At 37.3% G+C, this 14,428-nt stretch overlaps 1 protein-coding gene and 1 long non-coding RNA gene across 10 annotated transcripts in view; one reads left to right on the top strand and one right to left on the bottom strand.

The window, feature by feature from the left end:
- LOC135136381 (Ca(2+)/calmodulin-responsive adenylate cyclase) overlaps positions 1-14,428 on the bottom strand; it is a 182,977-nt gene that overhangs the window by 86,055 nt on the left and 82,494 nt on the right. For all 9 annotated transcript variants that reach the window (XM_064065627.1, XM_064065619.1, XM_064065620.1 and 6 more), the window contains exons 2-4: positions 13,698-14,305; positions 3,149-3,298; positions 2,857-2,975 (exon numbers count right to left, since the gene is read on the bottom strand). In XM_064065627.1, the coding sequence (XP_063921697.1) occupies positions 2,857-2,975; positions 3,149-3,298; positions 13,698-14,252 (824 nt within the window). In that variant the 5' untranslated portion in view covers positions 14,253-14,305. The remainder of the gene's footprint in view (positions 1-2,856; positions 2,976-3,148; positions 3,299-13,697; positions 14,306-14,428) is intronic.
- Positions 9,221-11,487, top strand: LOC135136386 (uncharacterized). The gene is made up of 3 exons (XR_010281699.1): positions 9,221-9,261; positions 9,956-9,997; positions 11,471-11,487. It is a non-coding gene; the product is annotated as an uncharacterized LOC135136386 (long non-coding RNA).

The following is a 14,428-nucleotide window of genomic DNA, read 5'->3' as shown; positions in this document are numbered from 1 at the left end:
TGCCTTTAATTTAATCAATAAAATAAATTGACTTCATTAATTTTTTTGAACCACCTCTTAAGAAAATCTAAAAAATATGAATGGAATGATAAATCACAAGTACAAACTCATCATATTTTTTGCATTTTAGATAGGATTTGTTCAGCAAAATTTAAGGGTGACGTCATCAATTTTTTTAGGAGGGATGAACAAATACATTTTGAACAAAAGTTTACCATGCTTATAATAACTTTAAAATATTCCCAAGATTTCAAAGCATTAGGTTTTCTAATTCCTGATTAAATCGATAAAATAAATTCACGCCTTCATTAATTTTTTTGAGTCACCCTGCATATGCAAATCCAAAAATATGAATGGAATGATAAATCACAAGTACAGACTCATCATATTTTGTACATTTTAGATACGATTTATTCGGCAAACTTTTGAGCTGACGTCATCAGTTTTTTGTAGAAGATAACCAAATATATTTTGACTAAAAATTTATTATGCTCTTTATAACCTTAAAACATCTCCAAGATTTCAAAGCATTCGGTTTTGTAGTTCCTGATTAAATCAATAAAATAAATTTACGCATTCATTAATTTTTTTGAGTCACCCTGTATATGCAAATCGAAAAAATTTGAATGGAATGATAAATCACAAGAAGAGACTCACCATATTTTGTACATTTTAGATAGGATTTTTTCAGCTAAATTTTGTGGTGACATCATAAATTTTTTAGGGGGGACGACCAAATACGTTTTGATCAAAAATTTACCATGCTTATGATAATTTTAAAATGTCTTCAAGATTTCGAAGCATTCGGTTTTGTAGTTCCTGAGTAAATCAGTAAAATAAATTTACGCTTTCATTTATTTTCTTGAATCACCCTGTATATGCAAATCCAAAAAATATGAATGGAGTGATAGATCACAAGTACAGACTGATCATATTTTGTACATTTTAGATATGATTTATTCGGCAAATTTTCGAGCTGACGTCATCAAGTTTTTGGAGGGGATAAGCAAATATATTTTGACTAAACATTTATTATGCCCTTTATAACCTTAAAACATCTGCAAGATGTCAGAGCATTCCGTTTTGTAGTTCCTGATTAAATCAATAAAATATATTTACGCATTCATTAATTTTTTTGAGTCACTCTGTATATGCAAATCCAAAAAATATGAATGGAGTGATAAATGACAAGTACAGGCTCATCATATTTTGTACATTTTAGATATGATTTATTCGGCAAACTTTCGAGCTGACGTCATCAAGTTTTTGGAGGGGATAAGCAAATACTTTTTGACTAAAGATTTATGATGCTCTTTATAGCCTTAAAACATCTGCAATATTTCAAAGCATTCTGGTTAGCAGATTAAAAATTAAATTTCAAAATCTTGTTTTATAATTTTGATTTTTTTTCCAAAAATCTGGACGTTTCGGGTGAAAAGTCGATTCAGAGTTGTAAACTACATGTGTAGGACTATGTTATTTTATACAATTGAAAACCCATTTACTATGTACAATTTTGAAGTGACGTCATCGCATTAGTGGTGGGGATGATTAGACAAATTTTGGTTAGCGTTTTACCATCTACATGATATTCTTAATATAAGTACAGAATTTCACAACAATCGGTCGAGTACTTTCGGAGATTATCTGTCTAATAAAAATCCGGGACAACAGACGGACAGACGGACGGACAGACAGACGGAAATGGGAGACCTATTTCTTCGTCTTCTAGGGGTCATGAAAGATCGAGAAAACGTAAAAGTAGAGAGTCGGCCGACGGACTCGATTACAATACTTCCTTTGCTTACGCTCGGGAAGTAATAATCGTGCTTGGAGACTGGAACCCTGAGGAGTCCCGTTCCGATTAAAACAAGGATGTTATAATTGTGTAACTCGCTCCCGGAACTTTAAATCAGGAGTTCTGTGTACTTTATAATAAACGTCGTCAACATTTCCATCATCGGCTTAAGTTCCAGAGGAAAGCGTATCGTAAAGAACCGGAAAGTTGGCTTTTTTAAAACCGTATTATCGCAGGGAACACTAGATCAAAAGCAACCTCGACTTGACATTCCCCATTAGCGAAAACTAAATCCAGACGTGTTGATGTATAGTTTGAACATTGTTGTATCGAGTTAGGTGAGAAACGCTTAAAGTAAACTGTTTAATTACACTGGAGTGACGTCTGTAACACTTGATTGAAATCAAAATGAAGTTCACTGTATTTTGTGACACTTGTTTTTTTATCATCTTAGGTTACATAAAGCGATTAATTACGACTTCGACCATAAAACATATAAGTTATGATCCAGCAATAAGTGCGATTCCTGCGCCCATAAATAACAGCTCAAGCACTTAGTGTATAATGCAGGCAATATTTATTAGGAACCTGACAAGTTTATAAATGAATTAATACAACCTTTCCTCTCGCATAACAAATGTTCGCCTGTTTTTCTCACTCAAAACGTGCTCTAGAATGATTTTGACAATTGTATTATTTCTGGAAGCGTTCCAGGCGGGTCTGGAAACTTTTAAAACGCGCCTTAATTTTTCTAGCGCGTATCCTTGGCAAAAAAACACAAAATTAATTATTCATCTCGGTACGTACGGGCGTGTATGTACCGGTTAAAATGAGCCACAAAAACTGGTTTACCAATTTGTTGCGCGTTTTTGTACAATTAATCTTTAAAAATTGTCTGACCTGAAATCGCACGCGAGCGTTTTCGGATTTATAATCGAACCCTCCGGAAAAACAAGCCTAAAGTTTAATAAAAGTTACGGCGCGAACGGGAAGTTCCTAATAAAAGTAAAAATAGATACTCGGGCGCGCGGACTTCTTTTTAAATTAGAGAGGCTCACCTCACGTTTTCGTGCTTCTGGATGTAGATCTTGTGGAACTGGCCTTCGACCGGCGATATGATGTCGTTTTTCATTTCCATTGCGACATGCTGTGGCAACACTGATAAAAGTAGCCTCTCCTGCAAAAATATGCAAATTAATTGGCGAGCATTATTAGCTCGCTCTGAATATTTTAATTCGGCTCCTAATACGGCCGACTCCGGTGATTAATTAAAATTTCACGTCTCATTTCGCGCCCCAGTCGCATCGATACTGCGCCATCAATTATTCGCCGAAAACCGTCTTCTCTTACCAGTTTCTCGTTCTCGTCCTCCATCTCCAGCCGCGCCGCTATGCAGTTCCTCGTGTCCAAAAACGCCTTCCTCTGTGCATGCTCCATCAGGTTGTGGGTGAACACCCCGACCACGTTCACGCATAAAAAAACCACCACGTTGGCGCTCAGCTGCGACAGAAAAAACATAATCAGATTAACTTTCGAAACGTCGAACAATGATGAGACGATGTAGTAGCCACCAGGACTTGATTTTTGGATTGATACATTAAAACCGGGACAAAAACGAATACGAGAAAACGCTAAGAGAGATGTAGAGGGCAATTCGATGCCCCCAACTGATTCACAGTGCGTCCCTCCCACAGACGTCAAATAAATCTTATCGCTGCGGGGTACACGTGTTGCGATATTATAGACCCAACTCTGTTATTGCAGCCAAGGATTATGAATACTCCGTTCCGGGCTTTATAAGAAAAATTACAACTAATATCGAAGTTCGTCTGAACCTGGAAACGTGACGAAATTAACATCGCCAGGAAAACAGAAGCACGAAACTGGTCTAAACTAAACCAAACTCGACAACTCTATGATCCCGATGAAAATTTAATTTATTGTGATGAATTATGTAACACACAAAACGCCAACAAAAACTTAAAGTTCTCGTGTCGCCGATAAATTCATCGCAAGAATTCCAACACTGCCAGAGAACTCAATCAAGCGTACGTCATTTAATTGCATTCACTCGTTGCTTTTTGCTTGTACCTACACAGTACAGCGTTTTTGTAATTTAATTGGAAGTTCGTCTTAGTGGAATCGCATCGCGAAAACTAAACCATTAGAAAATCCCCGAATTTAGTCGAAAAAACTGGGTTTAACGAGATGGGGAAGTTCGCGGAGTGGAAATAGTAAAAGTGACGTCTAATTTTAGCTCGTCAATTTCGTGTAACACTGTGCCGAAATCGTTCGCTGATTAGCGCTAACCTTTAATGCCTTATTTCGGTCTCTAATGAGCAGAGGGTAATAAACTGGGGTTTCGCCCTCGCTTTACAAATTAGATTCGTCAGCTAATTCGCTATCTAATCAGCTATGGCAAGTCTGTAAATATGTGGCGAAGCATAAAACGTCATTGGGGGTGCGGATTTTGAGTACTTTTTTATTATTTATCTCGAAGTCGAGAAGGGTCGCAGCGGGCACGTTTAGATGGAAGATAGATTTTATGCATCCATTGCCGGGTTGCTACTATCGTTATACTTCACTAATTGGATAATAATAAATAGAGTCAATCCGTTATCCGTTCATGCGAACTCGTTTGAATAATCCCTCGATATTATCCTATTACGTTTCATGGATTACGTCTACGACAGTTCTAAAACTAACTTGCTTTTGCACTATTACATTACTTTTATTCCGACGGCCGCTTAATAATTGTCGTCTTTTTCATTTCCCCGTCACATTTCGGTAATGGCAGGCGTCATTTCCTCTTCGGAATTGTACTTTAAGAAATTGAAAAAAGCGCGAGTTTATTTTATTCGGGAATACTGAAAGTCGCGTTTTTAAAAAAGCGACAAAGGGGTGTTTTAAATTGACATTTATTCGCTTTGAAAATTATCTTTTAAGCAACCGTTTCTTGTAAAAATTTTGAACAAGCCAATGAAAAATGTGCTGAAACAACTGTGGGCGTGGATTCTTGTTACGGAGTTTCGAATCAGTAAAGAGTCTTAATTTCAAGAGATTCCGTATCGGGATAACTAAATTAGTTTATTCGAAAAAATTTTCGATGTGAGAAAAATTTAGCGCAAAAATGAAAGTCTTCTGATCGACTTAAAAATCCAATTTGTAGCTACGTTTTCCAACGGAAAAGCGAATTTTTCAACTACGAAAATTTTTGTTTAATTTTACCGGCTTATCGACCACGAAAAAATTTTCAAAAAGTCTACGGGCTTATAATTGTATTATTTTGGGGCCCATTGAGATTTTTTTTTGCAAATTATTTAAAACAATCTTTCGGGGAGTTTTTGAGTGGATTTTAGGAACTCGTTTTTCTATTTTTGGAAAATTTTCGAAATTACACTTAATACATTTTCTTCTAGATTTCGGGCCGCAGAAGTCATATCCGCTTTAACTTTTTCGATAACTCGAATGGTTTTTCCAGAACCGACTTTTAAAAAGTACAAATTGCAAAATACGACCAATTTGCGACCAATTTTTAACAAAATTTTCGAAATTTCAGTTAATACATTTTCTTGTAGATTTCGAGCTGTAGAACTCATTTCCGGTGTCGTTTCTTTGATAACTGCAACCGTTTTTCCAGAATCGACCGTTGAAATATCGAAATTTTTAGAAATTCTCAAAAATTGGCATTTCGTACCGATTCTTTCGAAAATGTTGCTCCGTGTCCATCAACATGCTATATTTTTGGAATCAGCATGTCGAGATCTACGTCCTTGAATTTTTTCACAATTTTTAGACAACTTTTTTAAAAATGAAAATTTTTCAATGGTCCCCCCTTCTTCAAATTTCGGCCAAATTTTGACATTTTCGAAACTTAACTAAATACATTTTCTTGCAGATTTCGAGCTGTAGAACTGATTTCCGGTGTCCTTTTTTTGATAAGTGCAACCGTTTTTCCAGAATCGACCGTTGAAATATCTAAATTTTTAGAAGTTCTCAAAAATTCGCATTTCGTACCGATTCTTTCGAAAATTTTGCTCCGTGTCCACCAACATGCTACATTTTTGGAATCAGCATGTCGAGATCTAGGTCCCTGAATTTTTTCACAATTTTTAGACAACTTTTTTAAAAGTGAAAATTTTTCAATGGTCCCCCCTTCTTCAAATTTCGGCCAAATTTTGACATTTTCGAAACTTAACCAAATACATTTTCTTGTAGATTTCGAGCTCTAGAACACACTTCCGGTCTCGTTTCTTTGACAACTGCAACCGTTTTTTCAGAATCGGCCTTTGAAATATCGAAATTTTTAGAAATTCTCAAAAATTCGCATTTAGTACCGATTCTTTCGAAAATGTTGCTCCGTGTCCATCAACACGCTATATTTTTGGAATCAGCATGTCGCGATCTACGTCCTTGAATTTTTTCACAATTTTTAGACAACTTTTTTAAAAGTGAAAATTTTTCAATGGTCCTCCCTTCTTCAAAACTGGGCCAAATTTTGACATTTTCGAAACTTAACTAAATACATTTTCTTGTAGATTTCGAGCTCTAGAACACACTTCCGGTTTCGTTTGTTTGATAACTGCAACCGTTTTTTCAGAATCGACCGTTGAAATATCGAAATTTTTAGAAATTCTCAAAAATTCGCATTTCGTACCGATTCTTTCGAAAATGTTGCTCCGTGTCCATCAACATGCTATATTTTTGGAATCAGCATGTCGAGATCTACGTCCCTGAATTTTTTCACAATTTTTAGACAACTTTTTTAAAAGTGAAAATTTTTCAATTCTTGTCCCGGGGCTTCTAATTAATAAAGAGTGCAAATTTCAAGAGATTCCGTGGCCGAATAAGCAAATTAGGATGATATGACCCAATTCGGAAAATTTTCGACAGTGAAAAAAATTTGTCGACTTTTTTACTTTAACACGACTGCTCAATTCTGAAGTTGTTGAAACAAACAAAAGCGGCGCCAGTGCAGTTTACCAATTCCTCGCTTATTTTACCGAACCATAACCTGCCGGTTTTAATCCGCAAAGTGCTTTCCCTAAAAAACAAACTCGATTTCGGTCTTCCGGGAAAGCTTTCAGTTTCTCTTTCACGCAGAAATCACCAATTCAAACATCTCGTCTACTAATAACCTACCGGACCCCTGTTCGATTGCTCGTTTCGCTCCACAATTAGTGTCAAAAATCTCCCCTTATCACCGTGTTTATTAAGATGAACACGCCATGTCCCGTACCCAGATAAACAATATCATTACGTACGTCAACTCATCTGTATGATTTATCGTCACAAATCAAACCCAATCCAAACCTAAGAACCGTGAAGCATCATAGATTTATTATCGACCTACATCACGTACGAACCCCGTCAACGTTTCGGTGAAACCCCACCGGACCAGGACTCTTCGCCCATTAAAAAGTTTCAATTTTACAACGCAGTCGCCGGCTTAATAAATAATTAAATGCATCGATTTTCCGGCAAAAGCAACGCTACAAATAATTTATAAATAAGCGGGCCGTCCTTACGTAACGCCGCAATTATTTCGAATAAATTATCGCGAACTTTAAGAATGAGTGAAAGTGGCGTAAGCTGATTAAAGGGTTTTTATTCTAGGCGTGTACGATAAATCGTCACGGCGAAGACGTTGACGTCTCAATGCTCTTTTCAATAAAACTGAACGGCGATTATGAATGCGCGACACAAAATCGTTTGAAATGTTGGACGGGTTATCTGGCGACAATGAAGTGTGCCGAGAAGATGTGCCGATGCATATCTAACTCATCCCGTAATTGTATTAATCCCGTGCCGGCCATGGATGTAATGGAACGCATTACGTTACGCAACGAGCTAGATGCTCTCGGCCAGTCGAGAAGTTGAGTTGAATACACTCGGCGGTAGAAGCGACGTTATCGTTTATCATTTCAATTGCCAGGATTATAACTAATGACAGCTGTTAACTACTCCACCGATTATTTCGAAACGGTCGTTATTTATTACAATAAATTACAGATAATCGATCTAATAACCCAGAGATTTTTTATGAATTCGTTAATTCAATTTGGCGGCCTATTACACTAAATAATGACAAGTGACGTTTATGGACGTCGTTTCGCAACACCATACATATAAAACTTGCACTTTTATTAACAACAACCATAAACGCCACCACAATTCTTTAATAAATATTAATGAAGTTCTCGGTTTGCGCGTGCGATTTTTTAATTGGATCGTGTCGTAAATTTATTAACGCCTGGAAATTTTCGGATTTTAGTAAGTGTACAAAGCTTTCGTCGACTCGATTCCGGCGAAAATAAAGTGCACTGAGGTTTTTCAAATGTGGACGGTAAACACATTTAAATTTAATTGAGTTGCTGGTGATTGAGTGAGAAACGCTCCAACGAAAAGGCGGTTTATTATCGAAAAATACACTTTCGATTGAAGGAGTTTTAATTTGTTGTTGCTTGATATCCTTTCATGTCTTGTCTAATTGCCGCGCAAACACAGCCGGCTTTTCTCTTTAAAAATGAACGCCAGGTGTATTTGTCTGTTTACTCATTGATTCTTATGCCTAAACAAATAACTGAATTATTTAAGCACACAATTTCGGTCGCCGTATTTGATTAATAAAACAACGAACTAGTTCGAATCGTGGGTAATATTTCCAGCGACCGCATAGTTACTGGGTTTTTTTGATGATATTCCGTCGATAAATTATTGAAGAAATAGAAGAGTAAAGAGCATAACTTGTATAAAATATTTACGGTTGGATTATACATTAATTTAAGTTCAACAAACAATCGATAGAATAATAATTATCGGGGTTTCTTGACGAAAGAGTTACAAGATCGTAAATTTATTTTCAGCGAGCGAAGCGAGCTGTATTTATTTAAACCACTTCTAAACGTTGGCGTAAAAAAATTCTCAATTTATAGAAATTCAGATGTACAAATTTTTTTGGCGCCCCGGAGAAGGTTTTATAATTAAAAAGAAGGTTTTGGGACTCCCGAGAAAGTTTCACATTCTTAAAAAAAATACGTGTGGAGCCCCCAAGAAGGTTTTTACATTTTTAGAAAAAGACAATTGGGACCCCAGATAAGGTTTAACATTAAAAAAAAGACATTTGGGCCCCCGAGGTTTTACATTTTTAAAAAACAGTTGGGACCCCCGAGAAGGTTTCACATTAAAAAAAAAACAAATTTGGGGGTCCCAAGAAGGTTTCACATTAAAAAAAAAGTGAGATCTGGGGCCTCCGAGAAGGTTATACATTTTTTAAAAAGACAGTTGGAAGCCCCGAGAAAGTTTGACATTCTTAAAAAAGATATTTCCCCCCGAGAAGAGGTTTCATGTTTTTAAAAAAATACACGTGGGGCCCCCAAGAAGGATTCACATTAAAAAAAGACATTTGAGACCCCCGAGAAGGTTTTACATTTTTAAAAAAGACAGTTGGGACCCCCGAGAAAGTTTGACATTCTTAAAAAAATATTTGGCGCCCCCGAGAAGGTTTTTACATTTTCAGAAAATATATTTGGGACTCCCGAGAAGGTTTTACATTTTCAAAAAAGACAGTTGGGACTCCCGAGAAGGTTTTACATTTTCAAAAAAGAGTTGGAACTCCCGAGAAGATTTTACATTTTCAAAAAAGCCAGTTGGGACTCCCGAGAAGGTTCTACATTTTCAAAAAATATATTTGGGACTCCCGAGAAGGTTTTACATTTTCAAAAATGCCAGTTGGGACTCCCGAGAAGGTTTTACATTTTCAAAAAAGCCAGTTGGGACTCCTGAGAAGGTTTTACATTTTCAAAAAAGCCAGTTGGGACCCCCGAGAAAATTTGACATTTTTAAAAAAGACAGTTGGAACTCCCGAGAAGATGTTCCATTTTCAAAAAACCCAGTTGGAACTCCCGAGAAGGTTTTACATTTTCAAAAAAGACAGTTGGGACTCCCAGGAAGATTTTACATTTTAAAAAAAGTCAGTTGGGACTCCCGAGAAGGTTTTACATTTTCAAAAAAGCCAGTTGGGACTCCCGAGAAGGTTTTACATTTTGAAAAAAGCCAGTTGGGACTCCCGAGGTTTGACATTTTTAAAAAAGACAGTTGGGATTCCGGAGAAAGTTTCACATTCTTAAAAAAAATACATGTGGAACCCTCGACAAGGTTTTACATTTTTAAAAAAAGACAATTGGGACCCCCGAGAAGGTTTTACATTTTCAAAAGACAGTTGGGACTCCCGAAAAGGTTTTACATTTTCAAAAAAGACAGTTGGAAGTCCCGAGAAGATTTTGCATTTTCAAAAAACCCAGTTGGGACTCCCGAGAAGGTTTTACATTTTCAAAAAAGACAGCTGGGACTCCCGAGAAGATTTTTACATTTAAAAAAGTCAGTTGGGACTTCCGAGAAGGTTTTACATTTTCAAAAAAGACTGTTGGGACTCCCGAGAAGGTTTTACATTTTCAAAAAAGCCAGTTGGGACTCCCGAGAAGGTTTTACATTTTCAAAAGACAGTTGGGGCTCTCGAGAAAGTTTCACATTCTTGAAAAAATACATGTGGGGCCTCCGAGAAGGTTTTACATTTTTAAAAAGACAGTTAAGGACCCTCGACAAGGTTTCACATTGTTAAAAATATACACATGGAGCCCCCGAGAAGATTTTATATTTTTAAAAAGACAGTTAGGATCCCCGACAAGGTTTTACATTGTAAAAAAGAAATATTTGGGACCCCCCGAGAAGGTTTTACATTTTCAAAAAAACTAGTTGGGACTCCCGAGAAGGTTTTACATTTTCAAAAAAGACAGTTGGGACTCCCAAGAAGGTTTTACATTTTCAAAAAAGAGTTGGAACTCCCGAGAAGATTTTACATTTTCAAAAAAGCCAGTTGGGACTCCCGAGAAGGTTCTACATTTTCAAAAAAATATATTTGGGACCCCCGAGAAGGTTTTACATTTTCAAAAATGCCAGTTGGGACTCCCGAGAAGGTTTTACATTTTCAAAAAAGCCATTTGGGACTCCCGAGAAGGTTTTACATTTTCAAAAAAGCCAGTTGGGACTCCCGAGAAGGTTTTTCATTTTCAAAAAACCCAGTTGGGACTCCCGAGAAGGTTTTACATTTTCAAAAAAGCCAGTTGGGACCCCCGAGAAAATTTGACATTTTTAAAAAAGACAGTTGGAACTCCCGAGAAGATGTTTCATTTTCAAAAAACCCAGTTGGGACTATTGAGAAGGTTTTACATTTTCAAAAAAGCCAGTTGGGACTCAAGAGAAGGTTTGACATTTTTAAAAAAAATACATGTGGAACCCCCGACAAGGTTTTACATTTTTAAAAAAAGACAATTGGGACCCCCGAGAAGGTTTTCCATTTTCAAAAGACAGTTGGGACTTCCGAAAAGATTTTACATTTTCAAAAAAGACAGTTGGAAGTTCCAAGAAGATTTTGCATTTTCAAAAAACCCAGTTGGGACTCCCGACAAGGTTTTACATTTTCAAAAAAGACAGTTGGGACTCCCGAGAAGATTTTTACATTTAAAAAAGTCAGTTGGGACTTCCGAGAAGGTTTTACATTTTCAAAAAAGCCATTTGGGACTCCCGAGAAGGTTTTACATTTTCAAAAGACAGTTGGGGCTCTCGAGAAGGTTTCACATTCTTGAAAAAATACATGTGGGGCCTCCGAGAAAGTTTTACATTTTTAAAAAGACAGTTAAGGACCCTCGGCAAGGTTTCACATTGTTAAAAATATATACACGGAGCCCCCGAGAAGGTTTTACATTTTCAAAAGACAGTTGGGGCTCTCGAGAAGGTTTCACATTAAAAAAGAGACATTTGGGGCCTCCGGGAAGGTTTTAAATTTTTTAAAAAGACAGTTAGGACCCCCGACAGGGTTTCACATTCTTAAAAAAATACATAAGGGTCATTATTTCCTATAAACTCACTGCGCCACGTAGAGGTACGAACCGCGTCGGGAGTAAAACGTTATTATACCTTGCAAATGTTTCTGCGAAAATTTGAACGTAAAATTTGTATAAGGAAATATGTATCGAGTTTGCCCAATAATTGCGAAATCCATATTTCCTTGAAAAAGTGTACCGTTTTAACCGTGTTTTAAGTTTCTTATTGTGAAAATATGGCTATGTGTATTAAGAAAATATATATATATTTTTTTTGTATTTTTTATAGCAAAATATTATTGCTTAATTTTTTTAATGTGGGTCCAAATTCGTCCCATGAACCGTAATTTGACAAACATAAAAACAATGTCCTGCTCAGGATTTGTAAGCGATAGATCATTATTAGACAAGAAGAATAACAAAGGAGTCAGCACTAACCCTTGTCTTAGTGTTTTTAGTATGATCCCTAAAAAAATTAGTTTTCTTGCTCCCCAAGACTTCGACAATGAATCCATTAACCAATTTGCGTATTGTAATAGCCGTTTTAAGAGCATTTTTTAGGTTCCACACTTTTTAGAAACCCTGTTCAGAGGTACTCACGAGATCCTTGCGACTTCCACTATTTTCGAGGTTATGTGGATAATACGTCATTATAGAATCATTGTTAATTTATAATTAGTTTGGAGTTCTATTATATTTCAAACTTTAATAAGAGAAATAATCCGACAAATGTCAGAATTACTAGAAATTTTGGTACTTATTTTTTCTAGCCATCTAGATAAGCAGAAGTAACTGGACATTATTTTAAAAAATATTTGATAGTAAGTGACAAATAATAATAATACGTTGTCTGGTCAAGTGTCAAATCTTTCGAATTTTTTATTTTAAAAATTGGTTACAATGTAGAAAAAAATGCCTCTGCATAATGACGCAATCATAAATTATTAAATTATGTATTCCCAAAATTGATTTAAGTAATTTAAATTTAATTATAAATTTCCTTGTTGATGTTGCTTTTGATAGTAACTTTGATGTTCACCTTCTGCCATATTTAAAAGGGTTGTAAAAGAAAAGTGTGGGATTTAAGTTGACTACTACAAAAGTTTACCATTTTATACATGTTGTAAGTTTCTTGTTGTCGAAATAAGTCTACACATATTAAGAAAACAAGGCAAAATGTAGCCCCGCCCACCCGCCCAATCTCAATTGTAATGATTTTTTTATTCGTCGTGAACCAAGGGGGCGGAGCTTAACTGCAAAATCCTTACTTCCCTACGAAAAATTAAAAACAGGTTTTTGACTATCGTATTGTTCAAAGAATACTTGTATGTTAAGAAAAAAATATAGGCAAATACCGTCTTAATTATGCTGTGCTCGCATGGAGACCTCTAACACGACTGATGTTTACGGTCTCCGGCTAAATTCCACTTTATTAGAAAAGTTCTGATCTAATAAAATTAATGTCAGATTCGGATTTACCGACACACAAAAATATCGCTTCGAAAACCACCCTAAAACCCGGCCAACATCACTAAATTCGTTACACGATTTTAAAGATAATAATTTTTTATAGTACCGAATACACATACCATGTAAGTAAATATTTTTCTTTCTGTATTTTGTTTTTCTGTATCCAAGCGAAAGCGAATAACAATGAGGTTTCGACTGATGTGTGCAAACAAGCTTTACGCCGCTCCTGTAAATAAAATATGACAGAAACGAATTCATATCGTCGAAAAATAAATCCCGTCCTGAGCAATTATAACCCAATTCTTTGTTAGTTTTGATGTAACCTGGCAGGTTTCAGTGACATCTAGCGAAGTCGCGTTCCAGACCGACAAACCTGGGCGGTGGCTGCTATCGACATTAAAACGAAACGCACTCTTTACGTAAAATTGAAATTTCATTACTAATAGAACTCGCGTTTTCGTAAATCCACGCTTTCGTAATTAAAAACCCTTCAACACACCACCATCTCTGATCACATTTATCGATCCACACCGTTTTCGAAACTCTACCTGCTGCCACATCAGCTCCTGGAAATCCCTGGCGAAGAGCGTCGCGATGGTGACGTGAGCGCAGCACAGCAGCAGCCCGAAGATGGCCGCGATCCACGACTTGAGCGGCATCATCGCGTAGGCCAGGAACACCACGAACACCACCTGCCACGTACCCTCGGCCGCCACCTTCGCCGTCGAGCTCTCGGGGTACAGCGGCAGCGCCAGCGCGCAGAAGATGGCCAGGAAGAACAGCACCACGTAGCAGACCCAGAGCAAGTACGCGTCCTGCATGAACCGCGTGTGCAGGAAGCCCAGCAGCAGGGCGAAGAGGATACAATGGGCGGCGTGGTACACGTTCTGGGCGGTGGGGCCTTGCGCGTAGATCAACCCCAGGTTGGCCAGCAGCGCCGTCAGCACCACGAAGATGGCCACCACGGCCGCCACGCTGGAGTGCTGCAGTTTGCAGATGTAGCGCTGGTAGAGCTGCTCCAGCTCGTCGTTCTCGAAGCGGTGCGGGTTGAGCACCCGGGTGAGGATGCGAGGGGACGTCATGGCCTTGACGCTGTGGTCCATGGCTGCGATCCCTCAAGACGACTTGATGCGCTGCTTGCGTCGCCGGGCCATGTCTGCAAGAAAAAAATAATCGGAGGTAATTTCGACAATTCCAAGATGTTTTTTGGATTTTTCAATTTTTTTTGTTTTCAATTTTTCGTTGTTTCAATTTTTGATTTGCAGGTTTTCTAATTTTC

This window comes from Zophobas morio, unplaced genomic scaffold, assembly GCF_036711695.1.
Source record: "Zophobas morio isolate AGI-343-1 ecotype UQ-CSIRO unplaced genomic scaffold, CSIRO_AGI_Zmor_V1 ptg000026l, whole genome shotgun sequence".
Classification (NCBI taxonomy): Eukaryota; Metazoa; Arthropoda; class Insecta; order Coleoptera; family Tenebrionidae; genus Zophobas; species Zophobas morio.
This window is presented reverse-complemented; position numbering and strand designations above follow the sequence as displayed.